The sequence below is a fragment of the Odontesthes bonariensis genome, chromosome 17, assembly GCF_027942865.1.
Source record: "Odontesthes bonariensis isolate fOdoBon6 chromosome 17, fOdoBon6.hap1, whole genome shotgun sequence".
Classification (NCBI taxonomy): Eukaryota; Metazoa; Chordata; class Actinopteri; order Atheriniformes; family Atherinopsidae; genus Odontesthes; species Odontesthes bonariensis.
In genome coordinates this window covers 24411713-24430928 of record NC_134522.1, presented here as the reverse complement: position 1 = coordinate 24430928, position 19216 = coordinate 24411713, and the positions used below count along the sequence as shown (strand labels likewise).

The 19216-nt window shown below is 40.5% G+C and overlaps 1 protein-coding gene across 1 annotated transcript; it reads right to left on the bottom strand.

The window, feature by feature from the left end:
- Nucleotides 1–3919: 3919 nt before the first annotated feature.
- Nucleotides 3920–18237, bottom strand: LOC142366875 (M1-specific T cell receptor beta chain-like). The gene is made up of 6 exons (XM_075448879.1): nucleotides 18176–18237; nucleotides 17687–17997; nucleotides 6961–7015; nucleotides 4686–5048; nucleotides 4370–4476; nucleotides 3920–4199 (listed from the first exon to the last, which is right to left on the bottom strand). Exons 1-6 carry the CDS (start codon nucleotides 18222–18224, stop codon nucleotides 4173–4175), a joined length of 912 nt encoding a protein of 303 aa, XP_075304994.1. The 5' UTR covers nucleotides 18225–18237; the 3' UTR covers nucleotides 3920–4172.
- Between the last annotated feature and the right edge of the window lie 979 nt (nucleotides 18238–19216).

Genomic DNA, 19216 nt, shown 5'->3' with positions numbered 1-19216 from the left:
TTCTTCGTGTTAAAAGGGAGTCGTTTCTCTCCACAGTCGCCTCAGGCACGCTCAGGACGGGAGATTTGACTGAAGACAAGTTTCGGTGCAATCTGTTGGTTTCCTTAGCTAGGAAATTGTTTTTGAAATGGCTCTATATGAACTAATTGGATTATTTTATGAATAATTATGATTATAATCAATTGAATTCCAATTGGCTTGAATTTGACTTTATTATCTAAGTGCCTTGAGATGACATTTGTTGTATTTGGCGCTATATAAATAAAAATGAATTGAATTGAATATGAAGAGACCTTGTTTAAAGATGATGACGTCCATGTTTCATCAGCCTCCATCAGTGCAGTCCAGTTCTGTTGAGCTGCAGGTGGATGTGCCACTGGACATTCATGGTGTAGCATTGTGTGATGTGATCTTATGAGCTGTTCTGGATCTTCAGTGTTGTTTATCATGTGGCGCTGCTGGGGCTCTTAAGTTCTATTCCTTTTTGCAGCCGTGTACTTTAAAGTCTAGTTTGTTTGAGTTCAGCAGTGATACACAGCTTTAAGCGGTAACTGTCGAGGCTTGATTTATTTATTATATTTTTTCTCTGCAATGCCATCTGAACGAGTAAACACTTGAAACTGAAGAGTGAAATTGCTACAGTTTCATAAAGCAAAGGTGTTCAGTAAGCTGAACGAAGTTTTTTGTGCTCTCAGAGGAATCTGCAGCTCTGAGCAGATGAATGAATACACAGCACTGTTATAATGCCAAATACTGGAAATGTCCTCTGTCTCTGTTAGCCCTGTGATGAATTAACAACCCCTGCCCTGAAGGCAGCTGGGATATCTACCAAATCCCCCCAGTATTTGCTTATTTCGTTTGTACCAATCCAATGTTGAAATGCTGGACTGGGAATTCTCAACCATGACCTTTATGGCGAGCCATTTTAACATTTAAAAGCTACGTTTGACGATCCAGAATTAACATTGTAGATATCAACAAGGTCTTTCTGATTATTGCTTTTGTGTAAGGCAAAACTGAATGACAGATATCTGCAACCCATATCCAGTCTGGCTTTAAATGGTAGAATGGCTTGCCATGTGACCTTACGTTTGTGATTCACTGTTGTTGTTATTATATATATTATATATAATTATATATATCTAATTCAGAGACTTTGCATTTTGAGATCGAGGTTCAGAGGTTTGCAGCTCTGACTGATGTGTTGCAGGTTCATCCAGCAGATGGCACCCTGACATCTGGAGTCTGGGAACATGAGGATGCTGACGTGTACTTCAGCAGAAAACAACATCCGAGTCTTGTATGGAGACAGAAAATGAGGTGAAGATTGCTGCTTGTGCTAACTGTTTTCTAAAATTGACAAAATTCCGTCGATTTTCATCCGTCCAACAAACATCACAACAATTGTGGCTCTCTTCAACTCTCTTAAAGTCTTTTCTTTAACACAAGCAGAGATCAGGGGCACTGGCCACATGTTGCACGGCATAAAGCTGATAAAGCACCAACGCAGTGTGTGTCTGTAATGAGATCTGTCTTGTGAGCAACCTTGACTGGTACTGTGATGTCCCAGTTTTCACTAAAGATTCACAACAGTTGGAATGATCACCCAGTTTTATGTAGGATTCCTTCACTTGTTTGAGAGATAGTTGAGTTTAAGCTTTAAGGTTTCATTTCCTCACCATGAATTATCCCGCGTGAGCTCAGAGTAACTGTTTTAAACCTGAAAAGCCGTATAAAGTCAACACAGGTTGACTTTATATTGATTGTAAATGTGAAATAGCTGAATAGCTCTGTGTTTTTTTTAAAGGAATCCACTGAAACACAGCCTCACTGCTGATTCTGTCTGTGACTTTATTTGATTGTAAAGACATGCTGATTAAAACCTGTCAGTTCAAAATGCTGCACATGAATCACATGACGTGATGCTCACTTTTCACCACAAGGTGTCGTTCAGCATGACAAAGTGAGCACGCGAGTGGGACTCTTTCTGTCTTGTTGCTGGAGTGTGTTAACCTGCGACATCATATCTGCTGTTTGATGCTGTCTGTGAAGTTCAGCCAACATCATCTGCTCAAACAAAGATCAGTCAAACAAACATCCTCCAGCCTGCTATTTCAGTTCTCTTTACTGCTCCGCTGTGGTTGCTGCAAACAATGGTGGCACGTTTTTCTAAGTTTACAGTCTTTTAAAGTCATGGTTTATTCAATCTATATTCTAGGTGTGACAAATGACGTCTGTTTAGGAGTCACACGTGAGAAATTGAACATGTCGATGTGTAAACTTACAGATTATTAAACATCAACCTTTATCAGGGGAAGTTTTTTTATCTGTTAAAGAAAAAGAAAGCATGTCTCCTTTAAAGTATGATGTCCAATTTTTATTCTTTATTTAAATCTATTAGTTCAGTTTAAATGGCGGTCAGTAAACATGACCGTGATATGAACTGAAATACAACGGACTGAAACTAAAACATTGCTTTTCTCTGCACATTTCTTAGTTTATGTCAAACTAAGAAATGAGCAAAATCTCATCGTGAAAATGTCCAACTGATGCAGGAGTTAACGTATCTGAGAGCGCTTATTTCTTACGTCATTTACATCTTCAAATATTGTTGATTTGGAAAAGGAATAATCATGTTTACAATGTTTTTTATGAGGATCTTTTGCAATGAACCCACGAGGTGACGGTATTTGGACATAAAATGGAGATTTTAAAAAGATTAAGCTTTGCAGGAGGAGATATGATGTGAGACACACTATGTTTCTGCTGTAGCTTCACAGATGCTGTTTCCTGTTAAAATGTGAGTACCAACAAACATGTTTGTTCAAAGAAACAAATGGGAGAACAAGAAAATAAATGCCCTCTCTAGTTTTAGTACCACTAAGGGCGTGAAAAATCAAAATAACGTGTTGTGGGACACCTTAAAGGCAAGTATTTGGTAAAATGTTGAGCTAAGGTTTCTACATTTTGTGAGATTTATGAACATGACTGAGGAGGGAAATGCTAAGAAAACTGTCTCTTTTTTATGCTTTAATACGGGCAGCTGTGTTTAAACTGCAACAGAATTCATTTCATGTTTGTTCTCTGCATCAGCATGAAACATTTAGTAACAAACTCCTGCCCCAGATCTCAGTAAACAGCTGCTGTTTGTCATAGAACTCAGACACATGTTCGCTTTTTAGCTTCGGTTGTCACGGAAACGGAAGTTTTTCCAACTGTTAGCTCAGAGATGTGCAGTGTGTGTGTGTGCGTGTGTGTGTGTGTGTGTGTGTGTGTGTGTGTGTGTGTGTGTGTGTGTGTGTGTGTGGGTGGGTGCTGGTGCACACATGCAGGTGCACGCAGACAGCCGGAGGTTGTGGTGAAGTGGAAGGTTTCACCTCCGTGCTTTCTCAGCACAGAGAAGGAGCTGCAGGCTGCTCTGTGACCACATCCTGTCCTCTGCTGTCGCTCTCTGCTCCTCTGCAGCTTTCACGCCCCACTTAATCTTCCTCTTCAACAACAGCTCTGACCTTCTTCTCCAAACACACGAGGACCCTAAACGTCTGTTGTTATGTCACAGTAAAAGAAATGAACTTATCTTTTTAGAGAAAAGTTGAACATTTAAATGAACCTGCTTTAATTAGGTTAAAAACACATTTCAGGATCCAAAGCATGTGGGTAGAACATTACTCACAAGTAAGAAGAACAAGAATAAATTCTAATTTCTGTGAGTTTATTGGAAAGCCTGGCTAATGACTCACTTAAACCGACATGAAGAACTTTCCTGAGCTGAGATGTTTCCATATTGTGTTCTGAAAACGAAACAGATTTCTCAGAATAAGAGTCAGATAAGCCTGCAGCTAAAAATATCTGACTCTATCTCTGGAACACATCATGTTCAGTGTAGGATGATAGACTGTTGATGCCAGAGTCAAAAAGATTAACTTGCAGGTGTTTATTTAGAAGGAGCATTCATTGGAAATAGTTGAAGAAATACACAAAACAAAAGCTTTTATACTGTAAGAAGAATGTGCACATAGTTCCTCTGTATTAGCAGGATTTGAGCAACTCTCACATGAATGCAAAGCCACAGCAACACACTAACAGTGTGTTCTGTGTTGTACAGATTTGATTTACAGACAGCAGAATAATCCATCTCCTGCTGAGTGTAGATCCAGGCCTCAGTTCAGTTTTCACTTCTTCTGTTTTCCTGCTGAACTCTGCAACACAAAGACGAGACATATCGTCCTTTCAGTCATCAGATTTCATTCATTCACACATTTAAGTCCTTTAATCTCAAAGCGGGTTTTATGTAGAAGACAGTGAATGCTAAAATAAGCAGGGTGTAAGCTGGATAACTGATGTAAGCTGCGGTTCATGTTTAACCAACCTGAAGCTTCCACACCAAAAAGCTAACAAAGGCTCCGTAGATGCAGCTCTTCACCATAAAAACACCGTAGGAGAGTTTGGCGCTCTGTGTGACCCTCAGATATTTCTCTGCAGGGAGGTCAAAGAGGAAACATCAGTTAGTGGAGACTGATGATCAGTGCAGCAAACAGTTTAAACTGTTAACATCGCACTCAGTGGACAAAGGAAAACATTTACCTCTTGACATGCCTCCATCTGAACCACCTGATGAAGAATAAAACCAATTCAGTCAATGAGAGATATTTTCTCATGGCATAAAGATTCAGATTAGCTCATACCTGTAGGTATCATACCTGTTTCACCATTAATTGAATCAGAATATGGCGTGGTGGCTGTTCCATTGAAGAATTCGACGTTGCAGGTGAATTGATTGTCAGGTTGAAACCAGACATCAGCAGGGACCCTCAGCCTGCTGGTGATTCTGTAGAACTTTCCTTCTCGCACGGCGGCGCTGTCCGTCGCCACACCTTCATTTTGTCCAACTCCACTGACTGTCCAGGACACGTTGACATGGTCTGGGTAGAAACCAGTGGCCACACAGACCAGGGTCTTCTTCCTTTTCTGGTCTTTTTTGTTTCTGCACTCTTTGTGTGAAGGTGGAAGAACTTTCACTGATGGGGGTGTGACACTACGTCCTGATTCTGAAAGTCAGAGAAAAGAATTCATTCAGATTCCAGTCAGAGCTGCATTGTTAAAAGCTCCAAGCCGACAAAGCAGTTTTATAGCTAGAGACGAGAAGCCAGTGTGCTCATAACCCTTCTGTATGTTAGAACCAGTGAACATCAGTTGTTTTCATCATAGAAATGTTTCTTTGAGTTAATTACTGTAATGATCTGACCCAGAACTGTTCGCTTGGTTCCTTCTCCACAAGCAGCTGCCAGAGCACACTGCTGACTCACATGGAAAAGCTGACCCCTACCTTCTATTTAATCTGGCTGCCAGAATATTTTCTGTCCTATCAAACAATCAGCATTTATCAGACATTTATTCTTTGTAAAGTTCTATTTAGGAAGTGAAATAATGCTATTTTGCAAAGACACACCGTTGCATCTTGTGAGCACTTTTAGTCTTCATTGCAAACTTCCTTCTTTAAGTTAATGGATTAAGTAACACAATAGTTGAACTAGTATAACAAAGTCTGGGGCCTGAGCCAAATGTTGCCTTTTTCCACTGAACTGAGGGATTTACACGTCTGTACAGACTTTAATACTTTTTTATAACTTTTAGAGGCATCTTTCTTTTTTTTTCAGGTTTTTAAGATTTTCTTCTTCTGACAACATACCAGCATAACAATCCCAAAATAGTACAGCAAAATATTATTTACCCGACAATCCTTTAGCAGATTTAGGTTGCAGAAAGAGCTGAAGAAGCGTGAGATTTGATCCTTTTCTTACCCAGTACAGTCAGTTTGGTGCCTCTGCCAAAGTAAGCAGGCTCGTAGTTGTTTACACTGATAAACAGCTGCATAAAAAACTGCTGAAGTTTCAGTGCTGAGAGCTGCAGACTGTCTTTGTGCTCTTTTACAGACACTCCAAAAACCTTTTTCCCAACAAAACATGTTCTAAATCAATGCTTTTCCAAAGCCTGATCAGTTTACAGCCATTTTAAAGAGTGATCGAAGTTCAGTTTAAGTCAGAATAAATGATTTTCCATTATTTCTGCCAGTGCATTACATTAGCAGATACTGAAAATCTTTCTGTCTTACCTGAAACGGTGAGTTTAGTTCCAGCTCCAAAGTGAGCTTCTGACTGTGAATTCACAGTGTTTCACAGAGCTGATAAGAACTGACTGAGAGAGGAAGAATCTGGGCGTAGAGCCAAATGTTTTAGAGCTGCAGCACTTTTCCTGAAGAACTCTCATTTTTACTGAACAAATAAACATGTGCATTTTTGCTGACTGCCATCGTATCAAAGGTCTATTAATTCTGTTGTGAATGTGGCTGACAGCTCTGACACACAGAGAGCCAAAGAGGGGAGCTCAGATCAGTTTGTTTGTTGGAAGTTTTCTTACCTAAAACAGTGAGTTTAGTTCCAGCTCCAAAGAAAGCCTCGTTGTAGGAGCACAGAGACTCTCGACTGGAACAAAAACTCTTCCTGCTGCCTCTCTGACACTTTAAACCAGCTTTTTCACCATTTCACATCTCACCAGTTTGACTTCATCTACTTCAGAAGTTGTGATGTATTCAAAGTTTCAGAGGCATTGAATTGTTCCTCCAGAAAATTTAATAAACGTCAAAGTGTTTTCTTACCTAAAACAGTTAATCTGGTTCCTCCACCAAAGTAAGCCTCTGCAGCACCAGAGTCACAGTGCACATGATCTGTGCTGAAAACAGCTCATCAGCTGATTTGACTTTACTTCTTTGCTTTCTGCTTTTAGAATAAACAGAACTTCCATCTGAATGAAAAATAACCCACCAGCTGCTGATCTATATTCATATTTTACAAGCTGTTTATGACCCACACAACATCTCTCTCAATGAGAAACCTGCTCGGTTTTGACATATTCTATTTGTCTTGTTATTTGTATGATAAGAAATTTGGAGGTTTTACTTACCTAGAACGGTCAGTTTTGTTCCCTGACCGAAATAAGCTTCGTACTGACACAGCGTCTACGCTTCAGAACAAAAAGCACTGAAGTGAAACTCCAATGAGCTTAAATGTCCCTTCAATAGAACATTCTACCACTTCACTTTTTACAGACTTAATACACAACGTGCATCTTACCTAAAACAGTCAACTTTGTTCCTGCACCGAAGAAAGCTTCATTAACACCAGAGTCACAGTGCACATGATCTGTGCTGAAAACATCCCAAGATGCTGCTTTTCTTCATCTCCTGTTTAGTTTAGTAATAAATCCAACTTTCACTTAAAACAGTCAGCTGCGTCCTGTATTTACAAGAGCTGAAAACATCTGAATCTGCAGTGTGTTAATCTTTGTTTTAGCTCACAAAGAACTGCTTTGTGCTAAGACAGAGTTTAGGCATCAGGGCAAAAAGCATTGAGCAGCACCTTCAATATTCTTGATTGAAGGCTTATATATTTACAAAACATTCCTAAAAGCAGTTCTGATTTTAACTGGATTCGGTTTCTTACCTAAAACAGTCAACTTTGTTCCTGCACCGAAGAAAGCTTCATAACCACCAGAGTCACAGTGCACATGATCTGTGCTGAAAACAGCCCAAGATGCTGCTTTTACTTTGCTTCTTTGCGTTTCGGCTGCCTTTTAGTGGTTTTCATTTGGACCATCATTGTCATTTGACAATTTTCTAAATCTAGGACCAACATTTGTTTCATTACAGTCTGCTTTTTGCAACTTTGGTGGTTTTCTCCTCTTCAAACCAGCTGCTGTAACTTATTTATTACATGTGAGTTCATGAGAAGACTTTCAGATGTCTTACTTACCCAGAACAGTCAGTTTTGTTCCCTGTCCGAAATAAGCTTCATAGTTGGCACAGAGCTGCAGCTTAATATCAAAAAGCCCTGAGCTGGGCTCAAACTATAGATACCAATGGATGTGATGGCTGTTTCTGCACTGATTCAGTTTAAGATCTTGTTTCATTAGTTTTGTTTGAATCGTCCTTCACTCACCTAAAACAGTGAGTTTTGTTCCTTTTCCAAAGTAAGCTTCGTTGTTGTTGTCACATTGCAGCAATACTGAGCAAGAACCTCTTTCTCTCCCTGATTTATCTCTGAAAAGTCTTTACTGATGCTTCTGTTTATACTAAGGCTAACTAACCAAAGTGTAATCCATCAAAACACAGTATTAAAGTGAAATATTTACCTAAAACCGTCAGTTTGGTTCCTTGGCCAAAGTAAGCAGGATCAGTGTTGGTCACAGTGCTCTGAGTTCAGCTCAATAATGCAGATTCTTTTAACACAACAGCTTTTTCCTTCCCTTTCATTCCAACATTTCCACCAGTTTAAGTCTAATACAGTGAACATAACTTGTAAGAGCTCCAACTTACCCAAAACAGTGAGTTTTGTTCCTTTTCCAAAGTAAGCTTCTGCTCCAGTGTCACACTGAAAGTCTCTTCCAGCAAAAAGTCCCCAAACTGTCCAGAATCCTCCTGTTCAGACACACTCTGATAATCCAGAGGATAAAGAGGGTTTAAACATTCAGGCTGAACTTCATCATGTCAACATTTGTTTTGTCTTTGTCAAGATGAGCAAAGCAAACTTCCAAATGTTCCACATATGAACTGCAAGATCTTCAAAAACTTCCTTCTGATCAAATATCTCCATCTAAAGTGACTAATCAATGGCCAACTGTTCCACCATCCTACGCACCTTCAGATGAACCATGTTTCTGCTCTGTTAAGCCTCCTAAGTTGCATGTAGCCGTCTACACAATGGAAGTTAATGGAAGGAGGTTTTTGTACGGCGGCTCTATGGGATTGTATCACCGTGCCCCCTGTCCCCCACGGTGAAAAAGCATCATACAAAAACCTTGTGTCTCTTCGGCTCTCTCCTCTCTGCCTCCCCCACCCAGCTTCTCCTTATCTCAGCCTCCATCTGTGTGTGTGTAGGTGTGTGTGTCAGAGCAGCTGTGCAGGTCGGGCCGACTGATGTCTGAACGCGCTCCAACCTGACTGCTGCTATTTCTGTGACAGCTAAGAAAAGAAGAGAGAACAGAGGAAGGGAAAGGGAAGCTGCTTTTTGTTGCTGTTTGTTTAGCTGCTCAGAGGAAGTGACATCTCTGCTGGTCACAGCTCTTCATCCAATCAGTTGTCAGGGTGGGACAGTCGCTCACACATGTGACAGAAACTGTAGATGGTCTTTTAAAGGCCTCTGTCAGTCAGATGTATAAATCTTTCTAAATTTAAAGCAGAAAATGCTGTCCTGAGTAAAAATCTTGCCTTTCTTTCTGGCTAAATGACAAAGTGTAAAATGTAAGGTAGCCTCTCTTTGACAGTGATGAGGAAACACACATTTTTCTTTTCTTATTCTGCTGTCAAACTTCAGCTAACATTGGACTGTTTTTGTCTTTACACCCTTTGTTTAGGTGCACATAGGTCCAATCCCAGTTCTTCCCAGATTTGATATGATTCCCATAATATTAGAATGAATTGTATTCTAACTGGCTTCAGTTGGACTGAATCTTTGACGTTCCTTTGAGATGACATTGTTATGATTTGGCGCTATATGAATAAACTGAAATGAAATGTGCTATTACATTTAACAGTGTTGCCACTGTGCATAATTTCTTCACTTTGTGCTGAATCCATTAATAACTAATATGTGCTCATGTCAAAGTTCATATTTTCTCTAATTGAAGAACCTGACAGGTCACCAAAGTTGAATGGTTTTAGTTTTTCATAAAAACTGACTAAAAGTACAGCTTTACTACAATAAAGCTTTGATCAATATTGAAAATGAGTTTGTATCTCATGAAATAATCTGTGAGTTGGAAGAATATCTGAAGCTAAAGTTTAACCGTACAATAATGATAAAAGTTTATGTCCCTTAACTGTTACTGAAGTAAAGTAACTCTGCTGTGAGCTCATTAAACACGACATTATTTATTTATCTTCAGAACATTTAGCAGATTTGATCTACATGGTTCCTCCTTTTTGCATGCTGACATTATTTTCCTTTCACCAACAGTACCCAGTGTGATCCTGTAGAGGTCAGCGTATGATAACTTCTTACAGTTGATCCACTTTTACCTTGTCGGGCTGCACAGAGAATCAAATTATTCATGAAGCTGCAGATTTTATTTAGTGACAAAAATGAAACACTGTGCAGAGCAGTAATGTCACATGGGATGCAGAAACCTAACCCATTAACACCTGCTCTTTTATCTGAACACATCAGCTTTATGGGCTTTCAGAAACCACACCGAACCATGGAGAGACAGCTCTCCTGCTTTTAATGAATGTGCTCTTTTACATGGAGTTATATCATGGTGTGTGTTTTAACATCACTAAAGATAGTAGCCAGCATGTTTCTTATGTCAACATAATCCTGCACAGAGCACTTCTTCTCCTCATTTCTTCTTCTTTGCTTTCTCCTGAGGTTGTTGTTTAGCTGCAGAGGCTCTTTGAAGCACTGTGCTCTACTGGAGGCACAGTAAAACACAGCGGAGTCTCCAACCTCAGGAGGGTGTATCTGCAGAGTGGAACTCAGCAATGCAGGTCTGGACACGGTGTACTTGGATTTGTTGAAAGGTGCTTCAACATCTCATGAGTCTTTGCCAAGAGAGTATGCTAGCAGCTCCAGTCTCCCGCTCCTTTGTCTGTACCAGTACATGTAGTAATACTGATCATCATCTTGTTCACACTGAAAAGTCACAGCGCTGTCGCTTTCTCTGCTGACTGCAAAGGGCAGCTGGTGGATCTTTACACAGAGGGAGAAATCTGAAAAAGAAGAAAAAGACGAGTAAATAAACAACAGGTCATCATAACTAATAAGTGTGAAAAGGTTTGTTGAAAGCACTGAAAGGAAATGTTCTTACTGGAGAAGATTAGTAGTGCAACACAAAGGATGTTCATCATCACACTGGTTGTGATGAAATCCTCACTGTGCTCAGTCCCACTGAGGAGCTTCAGCTTTAACCTACAGCAGCCTGTGAAATACGCTCAGATCCTCCCCGTACTTCTCTGTTTGAAGCAGGGAAACTTCCCACCGGCTTTCACATGCAGCTCTCTCTTTACGGCAGCTTAAGATTCTTCCACTGCAGCTCCTCAAAGTCATATCTGGACGGATGATTTGAAAAGAGAATTTGGACTAATTGTTGAAATATTTAGAATAGAAATAAAACTTTGTAACTGCATGTGATGCTTGTGGATCATTGCTGCAGATTTTGGTTCATTTTCAAAACGGACCAAACTTCACTTTTCTTCTTTTGAAGTTGACAGAGACATTATTCTTGTCATTCGTGCTGCTCAGTTTTTCTTGCCAGGATATACAACAATAAAGAACATGCTTGTTGAATATTATAAGGTTTATAAGTTTTTTCATCATTGCAGGTAAGAATGAGATTTGATGCTGATAGCAAAGCAAAAAGCAGGAGCAACCTTGGAAGTGGAAAGAAATTCATGAAAAGATTCATCTGAAGTTTAGGTTGGGTGCAGATAATGAGATAATGGACTGGATAACCTTTTAAAATGATCTAAGTTTTTTCCTGAAAGTCTCATTGAATGACAGATTTTCAAATATTGGGGCCCAAACACAAATCCCCAAGTTGTGTCAGATTCAGATGTTTTGAGTTGTTAGTGACTCCAGACACCCAAATATATGCTCTCCCAGAAAAAAAGGGGATTTTGTTCCCCATAATAAGTAAGTGCGTCCCTGCAGCTTCTGTTGGTCAAGGCAAACATCTGAAGCAGCAGTTACACTGTGACTGCCAATATAAAATGTAAGAAATCCTCCCAGTAACATCCACATGGGTCAACTGTTCACCCAGGAAATGACTACCTATAATCATATAAATTCTCTTAGAAAAAAGAAATAAAAAAGAAAAAGACATTACTTATTTAATTTTTAGATCCAACTTTAATGCAAATAGTTCTTTTCTGATTTTTTTTTTTTGGTATTAAACACTTTTTATGAGCACTCCTAATTGGCTTGTCTGAGGAACTTGCTTATTGATGATGATGATGATGATGATGAGAGCTAGGAATCAGTTGGATATGCTCGGTTAACGCAGAAAATTCAAAACATCCCCAGCTACCTACTGAACTATCTCATCTGTCCAACTCCATATCCTCTTTAGGACCAATTTATTGTGACAAACCTCGTGTAAACTGACCATTTGTAAGCGACTGCATTCCTTTAATTGTTCAGTCTGAGCAGAACTGCATGAACAACTGTCTTTTCCTGTTCAGTTCATACTGTATTTCAATGTATTTTCCTGGACTCCTCATCTGTGAAACTTGGGCCTGAGCTTTCTGTGCTGCTGCAGAAGGCTTACTCCACTGAAATACTTTCCCCGTCTACAAATGTTACAATTTACTAAATTAAGCTAATAAACTCAGGTCAATTTAGCTAAAAAGTATTGAGATTTGGTGGGAGGAGTTTGCTTAGCTGAGCTAATTGTTGCTGCCCTCTGACAAATGATGTAAAGTGAACCAGGGGTTCTTACAACAGGTTTCATTCAGTTTTGATAGATTTTTCACCCTCTTGCAAGGCTTACATGGAGACATTTCAAATGTTAGAGCTTAAAAATGACTGAAGAAACAAGATCCATCTTAACATAAGCCTTTAGTCCTGAGATGTCAACAAATTGTTTTGTTTGAAGAAGAAATGGGACCAGATATTGGGATCCATTTGTTGAGCATATTTAGGGGTTTTGTAAAGGTGCAGTTTGTAGAAATGTGCATCTTCATCATTAGGCGTATGGGAACAGATGAAATAATCAAGCATAACATTAAAAGCACTGTCTGTAGCAGATACCCCAGCACACCTGTAGATGTTTCTTGTTTATGCCCTGACTGGTCAGAGCTGTTCTGATGGATAAGGGAACCTACTCAGTATCAGGCTGGACTGATTGGTGGGCCTTCTTTGTGTCAGCCACTCAAACATATTTTTTTTTTTTTTGCTTTTTTTTCAAAATAGTAAACATCTACTCCTCAGAATGAACAAGAAACTCATAGCTAATGTAAATGTCAAATGTTTGCATATTTAAAAAAATAGAAATTCCAATATGAGACACATGGTGGAGCAAAAATGTGGAAGAAGTTTCCAGAAACAACATAATCAGGTGGAGAAACATCATAACATCTGTCAGTATCTTGCTTATCCACTGTTTGATAACAAAATGAGCAGCATGTCTTTTTTTTACTTTGATTACTTATTCTAGCTTTGTGAAAATTCTTGGTATATGTGTATTGAGGACTTAGGCACTTGCTCGCATGATGCAACCTCCGCTTAAGATGTTGAAAACAGCAGAAAAAGCAGCAGGTTTTAGTGATGTTTTCTCATTAGACCACATCACTGTGTGCTGGCAGCGCAGAAATACACAGCAGTCTGACAGGTTTGCACTGCTAATAATCAGACCTCCTGTTTGGATGTCTTTCCTTGTAATCTTAAAATGAGTTGCAAAGTGCTTCTCATACACTGGGTCAGAGCCAGTATAGCTGTATCCAATTAAATTAATCAGACCGCTGTCCTTTTGCTGGTACCAGAACATTACAGAGAGAGCATTATCATCGTGACTGCATTTGAAATCCACGGTTTCCTTGTCTTGGACTATTATCGGATGGGATGGCTGGAATTTCACACTCTCTGCTTGATCTGCAGATAACACAGAGATTAAAAAACAATTCTTTGAAGTCCTTGCACAGTGGATTAAGTAATTGATGAAAAATTGAATAAAACAATTAGCCAGTTTTGTTTTGTTTTTGTTAATTTCAAGGCATGATAACATTACATGGAAGTGTGACCCACCTGGTGTGTGTTTCACCAATCCTGCAGGTATATCTATAATCTAATCTCCAAGAGGAGACGGGCATTAAAATGAAGCAGCAGAATACTTGAAATCCTTTGATCCTTTCCGTAATGACTCACACCACAAGAAATATGGCAACTCAATTTATCAGAATATGAAAGGAAATATCGCTGAGCAAATATGTTAAATCTCAATATACTCAATTACATAAATGAAAATAAAAAAAATAAAAATAAAATGTACACGTTCAGTCTTTTTTTTATCTTGAGTGCACTCAAGTTTCAAGTTACCACCCTTTATGGGAGAGACTGTCCATCCTGGATAACAGGTGAAGAAGGCTGTAGACTGAGTTGGAGTGATGGGGACTGAAGATGGTGGAGATGATGACTGAAAATCCAGCAAGCAGGGATGAAGGCAGGGGCGGATTGGCCGTCTGGACTTCCGGGACTTATCCCGCCGGGCCGGCCGGCCTAAACATAATGTCAACGGCCCTTGTAAGCCGACTGGCAGCCCGTGGTACTTAGTACTTGTGCACTGAAGTGTTCATATTTTAGTGCGTATGGCATATTAATTACGCACTAAAACATAGTGCCCGAAGTGCACAAGTGCGCCATCTGAGATTCAGCCCTAGTCTACTCAAGTGATGGCAAGCATCTAGGTCTGTTTCTGGCAAGTCCTTCTCCTGCAGTTCTGGAGTCAAGTGCAACATGGAAGGCAAACGAAAAGAAAAAGGAGGTGCTGAAAAAGCCAGGATTAAAAAGAAGAAAAAGTTGGAGGAGGAGGCATCTAAGTGCTCAAAAATTACGGATTTATTCCACAATCCACGCCGGCAAAGTACAGGTAAATGACATTGTTGCATTGACGTTGGCGTGTGCTAGTCAGGTTAGCACACAAGCTAATTGTGTGTATTTAACATGATGTGTTAGGACCTAAATACTCAATGACATACTCAATGGATTTGCGCATTTGTTTGTTGGTATGAATTAGCTATGTTCAATTTCCTCTATAATGTTAGCATTACCACTACTACCAGAAAGTCAAATAAGCAAAGTTATGAAAACACCGTCGTGTCACCAGAGGAAGAAAATTGGCTAGCAAATGAAGGCAAGCAAGTAAGGTTCATGCAGGCTAATGGTTTAATTTTTTATTTTTTTTTCAAAAATGCATGGTCACTTGTTATATCCGAATTGAGCTATTTGAATATTGAATGGTTTCAGGAGAGTTGTTTTGATCTAAATGGGCCACATATGGAACGAAAATGTATTAATTATTATTATTATTAATTAATCATTCCAATAAATGGGAACTACTGTGGTATCCTGAGTTAATATTTCTTACATGCAGTACTATACCCATCCCCACACCAGTGTACCCATGTCACATGAGATATATGTGCAGACAATAGAGTAATTAGTTAGACTAGATTGAAGAAAATAAACACGGAATAAAACAATACATCGCAGGCAGAGTAAGTACGTGGCTGGCAGCAGCAGTATTCACTTCTTCTCCTCCCAGGTTCCCGTACCGCCCATATGCCCCCAGTATGCCACCTAGTGGCGCCGCACAGAATACAACAAATGCTTTTATACGCTTTTAAATCTGCACTAGCATTAGGAGGTGTAGGCCACCAAAACAATTACAATAGATTTTTTTTTTGGTATGAGGCCGGCAAGGGAAAAATTGTCCCGGTGGAAAAATACTTCCCAATCTGCCCCTGGATGAAGGGGAATGATGAAGTGGAATCCAGGAAGTAGCAAGATGGAGGCAGATGGTGCAACTCAATCCACATCTATATATCAGCTCAACAAAAAAAACAAAAACAGCCTGCACAAAAAGTGCAGGAAATCATTAATTGTCCACATTGAGTGCATGTTTTTTCTTCCTCTCAACCGAGTTACATGCAGTACCACACAACAATTCCTCATATCACACATAATAAAAACATAAAGGTTACCGCTACTCTACAACCACGAAAGTGGAGAAGAAAACAATGAAGAGCAGGAACACTGTCATCAATGATACTGCTGCAGTATTCGGATAATTTTAATGTTTTAATTCAGTTAAAAGAGGTGAATGTCTGAAGCCCCTGGCATCACCACTTTTTGAGTCTCTGCCCTCTTCTTTGCCTTCACGTATCTGTCCCGTAGCTTCTTCCACACATTCTTACAGAACTCTCCCTCTTTCCCCAAAGTTCTGGCAATCTCAATCTCAAAGTTTTGGGAGTTTACGTTGGTCCCTGTGCTGTTTCACTGCAGTTTCGTACAGGTGCTGTAAAAACGCACCTCCTGACTGCCTGGTCTCACATTGGTCCATCCGGTTTGTCATTCTCGGCGCAGCCAAGTTACAAAAATCGACTGGTGCACGACAACGCGATGCGCCGTCTTGTCAAGGCAAGCGCCAGGCCTGAAACGTCATTTTGACGTCACAGTCGGCCACCGCCGTGACAGACGCGTCAACTGTAAATCCAGCTTAACTCACCAGGATATCCATGAGCCACGTCGTTTAGACGGGTCAGTAACTCTGTAGCGGTCGGATGACTTCTCCTTCAACGTCAAAAAACTCTTCTAACGTAGCCTTGCTAACGTTTTACTTTTCAACATGTGGTTAACTGTTGTCACCAAATAACAGCTGTCTGCTGAGGCTTCTAAGCTCAACTGTCTCTATCCAGGTTCGAGTCCCGCACCGGACTGCCCTTTGCTGCGTGTCTTTCCCCTCTCTCTGCCCCCTGCTTCCTGTCTCTCTCCAACTGTCCTATCCATTAAAGGCATAAAAAAGCCCCAAAAAATATATAAAAAAAAAAAAATGTCCGTCTCTATCGAACTAGAAAAAAACTCATCAGTGTAGTACAACTTCTATCTCTGTTCCACCACTAGGTGGCAGCAGCAAAACTGAGAACATAGATATTTCGATACAAGAATGAGTGTTCAGACCACCTGGTTACAGAAGCAAGATGAGAAGAGATAGGATGATGGTGGGATGCATCCTGCTGGTTTGAGCTGCTGCTCCAGTGCCAGTCTGTAAAAAGACACGTCTTTATGTGCAAACACACACACACATCACATGTACAAGACAAGCTGAGGGTTTTGAGTGAGGGAGCAGCATTAAACCACATCACTGTGTACTGGCAGCGCAGTAGTAAACAGCCGAGTGGGACAGATCCGCCTTCCGTATAGTCAGAGCTCCTTCCACTGCGTTTCTTCGTGTCAGCTTGTACTGTTTTTCAAACTGACCTTCGTAGGTCTGAGAGCTTTCATACCCGTACCCGATGAGCGTCATTGAGTTGTTGTCCCAGTTATGCTGATACCAGAGCATCACTGTGAGGGCGTTATCGTCATGGCTGCAGTTAATGTGGACCTCACTGCTCTGCCTCACTATGTGAGGAGAAGACTGGTGAAATGTCACAGCACTCACCTGACCTGTGGAGAAATCAGCAGCAAACAGTGGCTCAGTGCCAAATCTGCATTAAACAGGAAAGTTCAGAGGAACATTTGAGATCTTACATGAGATCCAGATGAAGAGGAAACCAAATGTTGGCATAGATGAGAGCATTGTCATGTAGTTATGTTGGGGAAGGGTTGATCGGGGTAAAGACGGAGGGCGTTGTGTTTTTTTTGGCTGAGATATCAACCCATGCTCATGATGAAGGCTGCATGCCATGTGCTGTGCCTCCACCTATTGGTTGAATATATTCAGCTTGTTATTTCTTGCCATTTTCTTACATCCTGTCTTTAGGAGTTAGTAACAAAGAATAGATAGTAAGAGTTTCAGTTCCAGTCTTTTCCACAGTGTGGTTTTCTTTCTTCCTTGGTTTGACTATGAATGAGAGTCAGGTGTCAAAACAATGAACAGCCTCTCCACAGTATGTTCTTGTCACCGTCCTGAGGTCTTCCACAGCACTGTGTGGCCTGGCAGCACACAGATAAACAGCTTCATCTGCCTCCTGGATGCTGGATATTGTCAGAGACCACTGCTTCTCCTTCAGTTTTGCTGCCTGAAAGCCGGATTTGAATCCTTCTTCAAAGGTTGCAGTGCCAGCTAGTACTATCACCATCAGCTGAAAAGCTTTTCCCCTCAGTTGTCTGTACCAGTACAGGTATTCATAATCAGAGTCATTTTGGTAGCAGTGCATCTCTGCCGGACCACCGGGACGGCTGGCGATGTATTGCGGCCACTGGGTGATCCACACAGACCCTGACCCTAACCCTGACACAACGAAAGGAGAAAGAAAGAATCATGAAGAATCAAATCCACTGCCTGAATGCTTTGAAGAAATAGTTTTCTTCAGGGTTAAAATGATGTAAATATGGAGCAACTGAAATTTCTCTATCACAGACCGACTAAGAGTAAAGTGGGATGTGTTTTTTCTTTGTATCAGTTTTACCTGCAGCCCAGAATACAATGAATGCCAAGGTGGTAAAGCTTGGAGCCATCAGGACTTTAGAAGAGGGAACCAAATGAATGGAAAGTCAGAGGGCCAACACCTGACATCTGTAGGGAGGAAATGACATCAGCACATTTGCAACGATAAATACATCAAAGAGAACAAAGTGAGCTCATTTTTCATTTGGTGGCCACAGGTGCTGTTTGGTTTCCAGTTTTGAGGTCAATCATTTGTAATAATACTAATTATTTTTCTCCACATAGGAGTCTTTCATTCATCTGCCACATTTCTCTTTTGGCTTTGCAGCACAGAGAAAGAAGCCAAAGTCTCAGTTCTTCTGCAGCGAGCAGCTTGAAGCAGGGGCACGTGTGTCGCTATGAGCCACCAGCTTTTTGTAAAGGAGCCAGACGAGCTGAAACACTGTGCTGACTCGCTGCACAGAAATACTCTGCAGTGTCTGACAGGCTGGCGTTGGAGATTACAAGCTGCGCTTTGGCCTTTGAATGGCCGGTTATGGTAAAGCGGTTATCAAATGTCTTCTCAAGATTCGGGTTTTCATTATAAAGGTTTCCAATCAGGTCCATGGCCCGTTGGCCTCCTGCTGCTGACTTATACCAAAACATGTAGTTATAGTTACTATCTCCATGGTAACATTCAAGACTGGCCTCTTGTCCAGGCTTAATCAGAAGAACCACAGATGATTGCTGGATGACAAGTGATGATAGAACAATGTCTGTAAAAGAAAAACAGAATCAGAATGTAGACACACAGCAAAGGTCTGCCGGAGCAATGAGAAGGTACACACATCTCATGATTCTTACCTGGAAGTAAGAACAAAGAAAAAAGCAGCGTGAACATTTCTGACCAGATAGATTAAAATAAACATGGATAGAATTGATAGAATCTGTGGCTTCTGAGCGAAAACACACTGAACTGGAGATCTTCTTTTCCTCTACATTTGTAATGAGAAGGGAGGAGCTTCCAGCTACTGTATCCATGTCAGTGTGTTATCACTGCTCTCTGCTGTTCAGTGTGTTGATG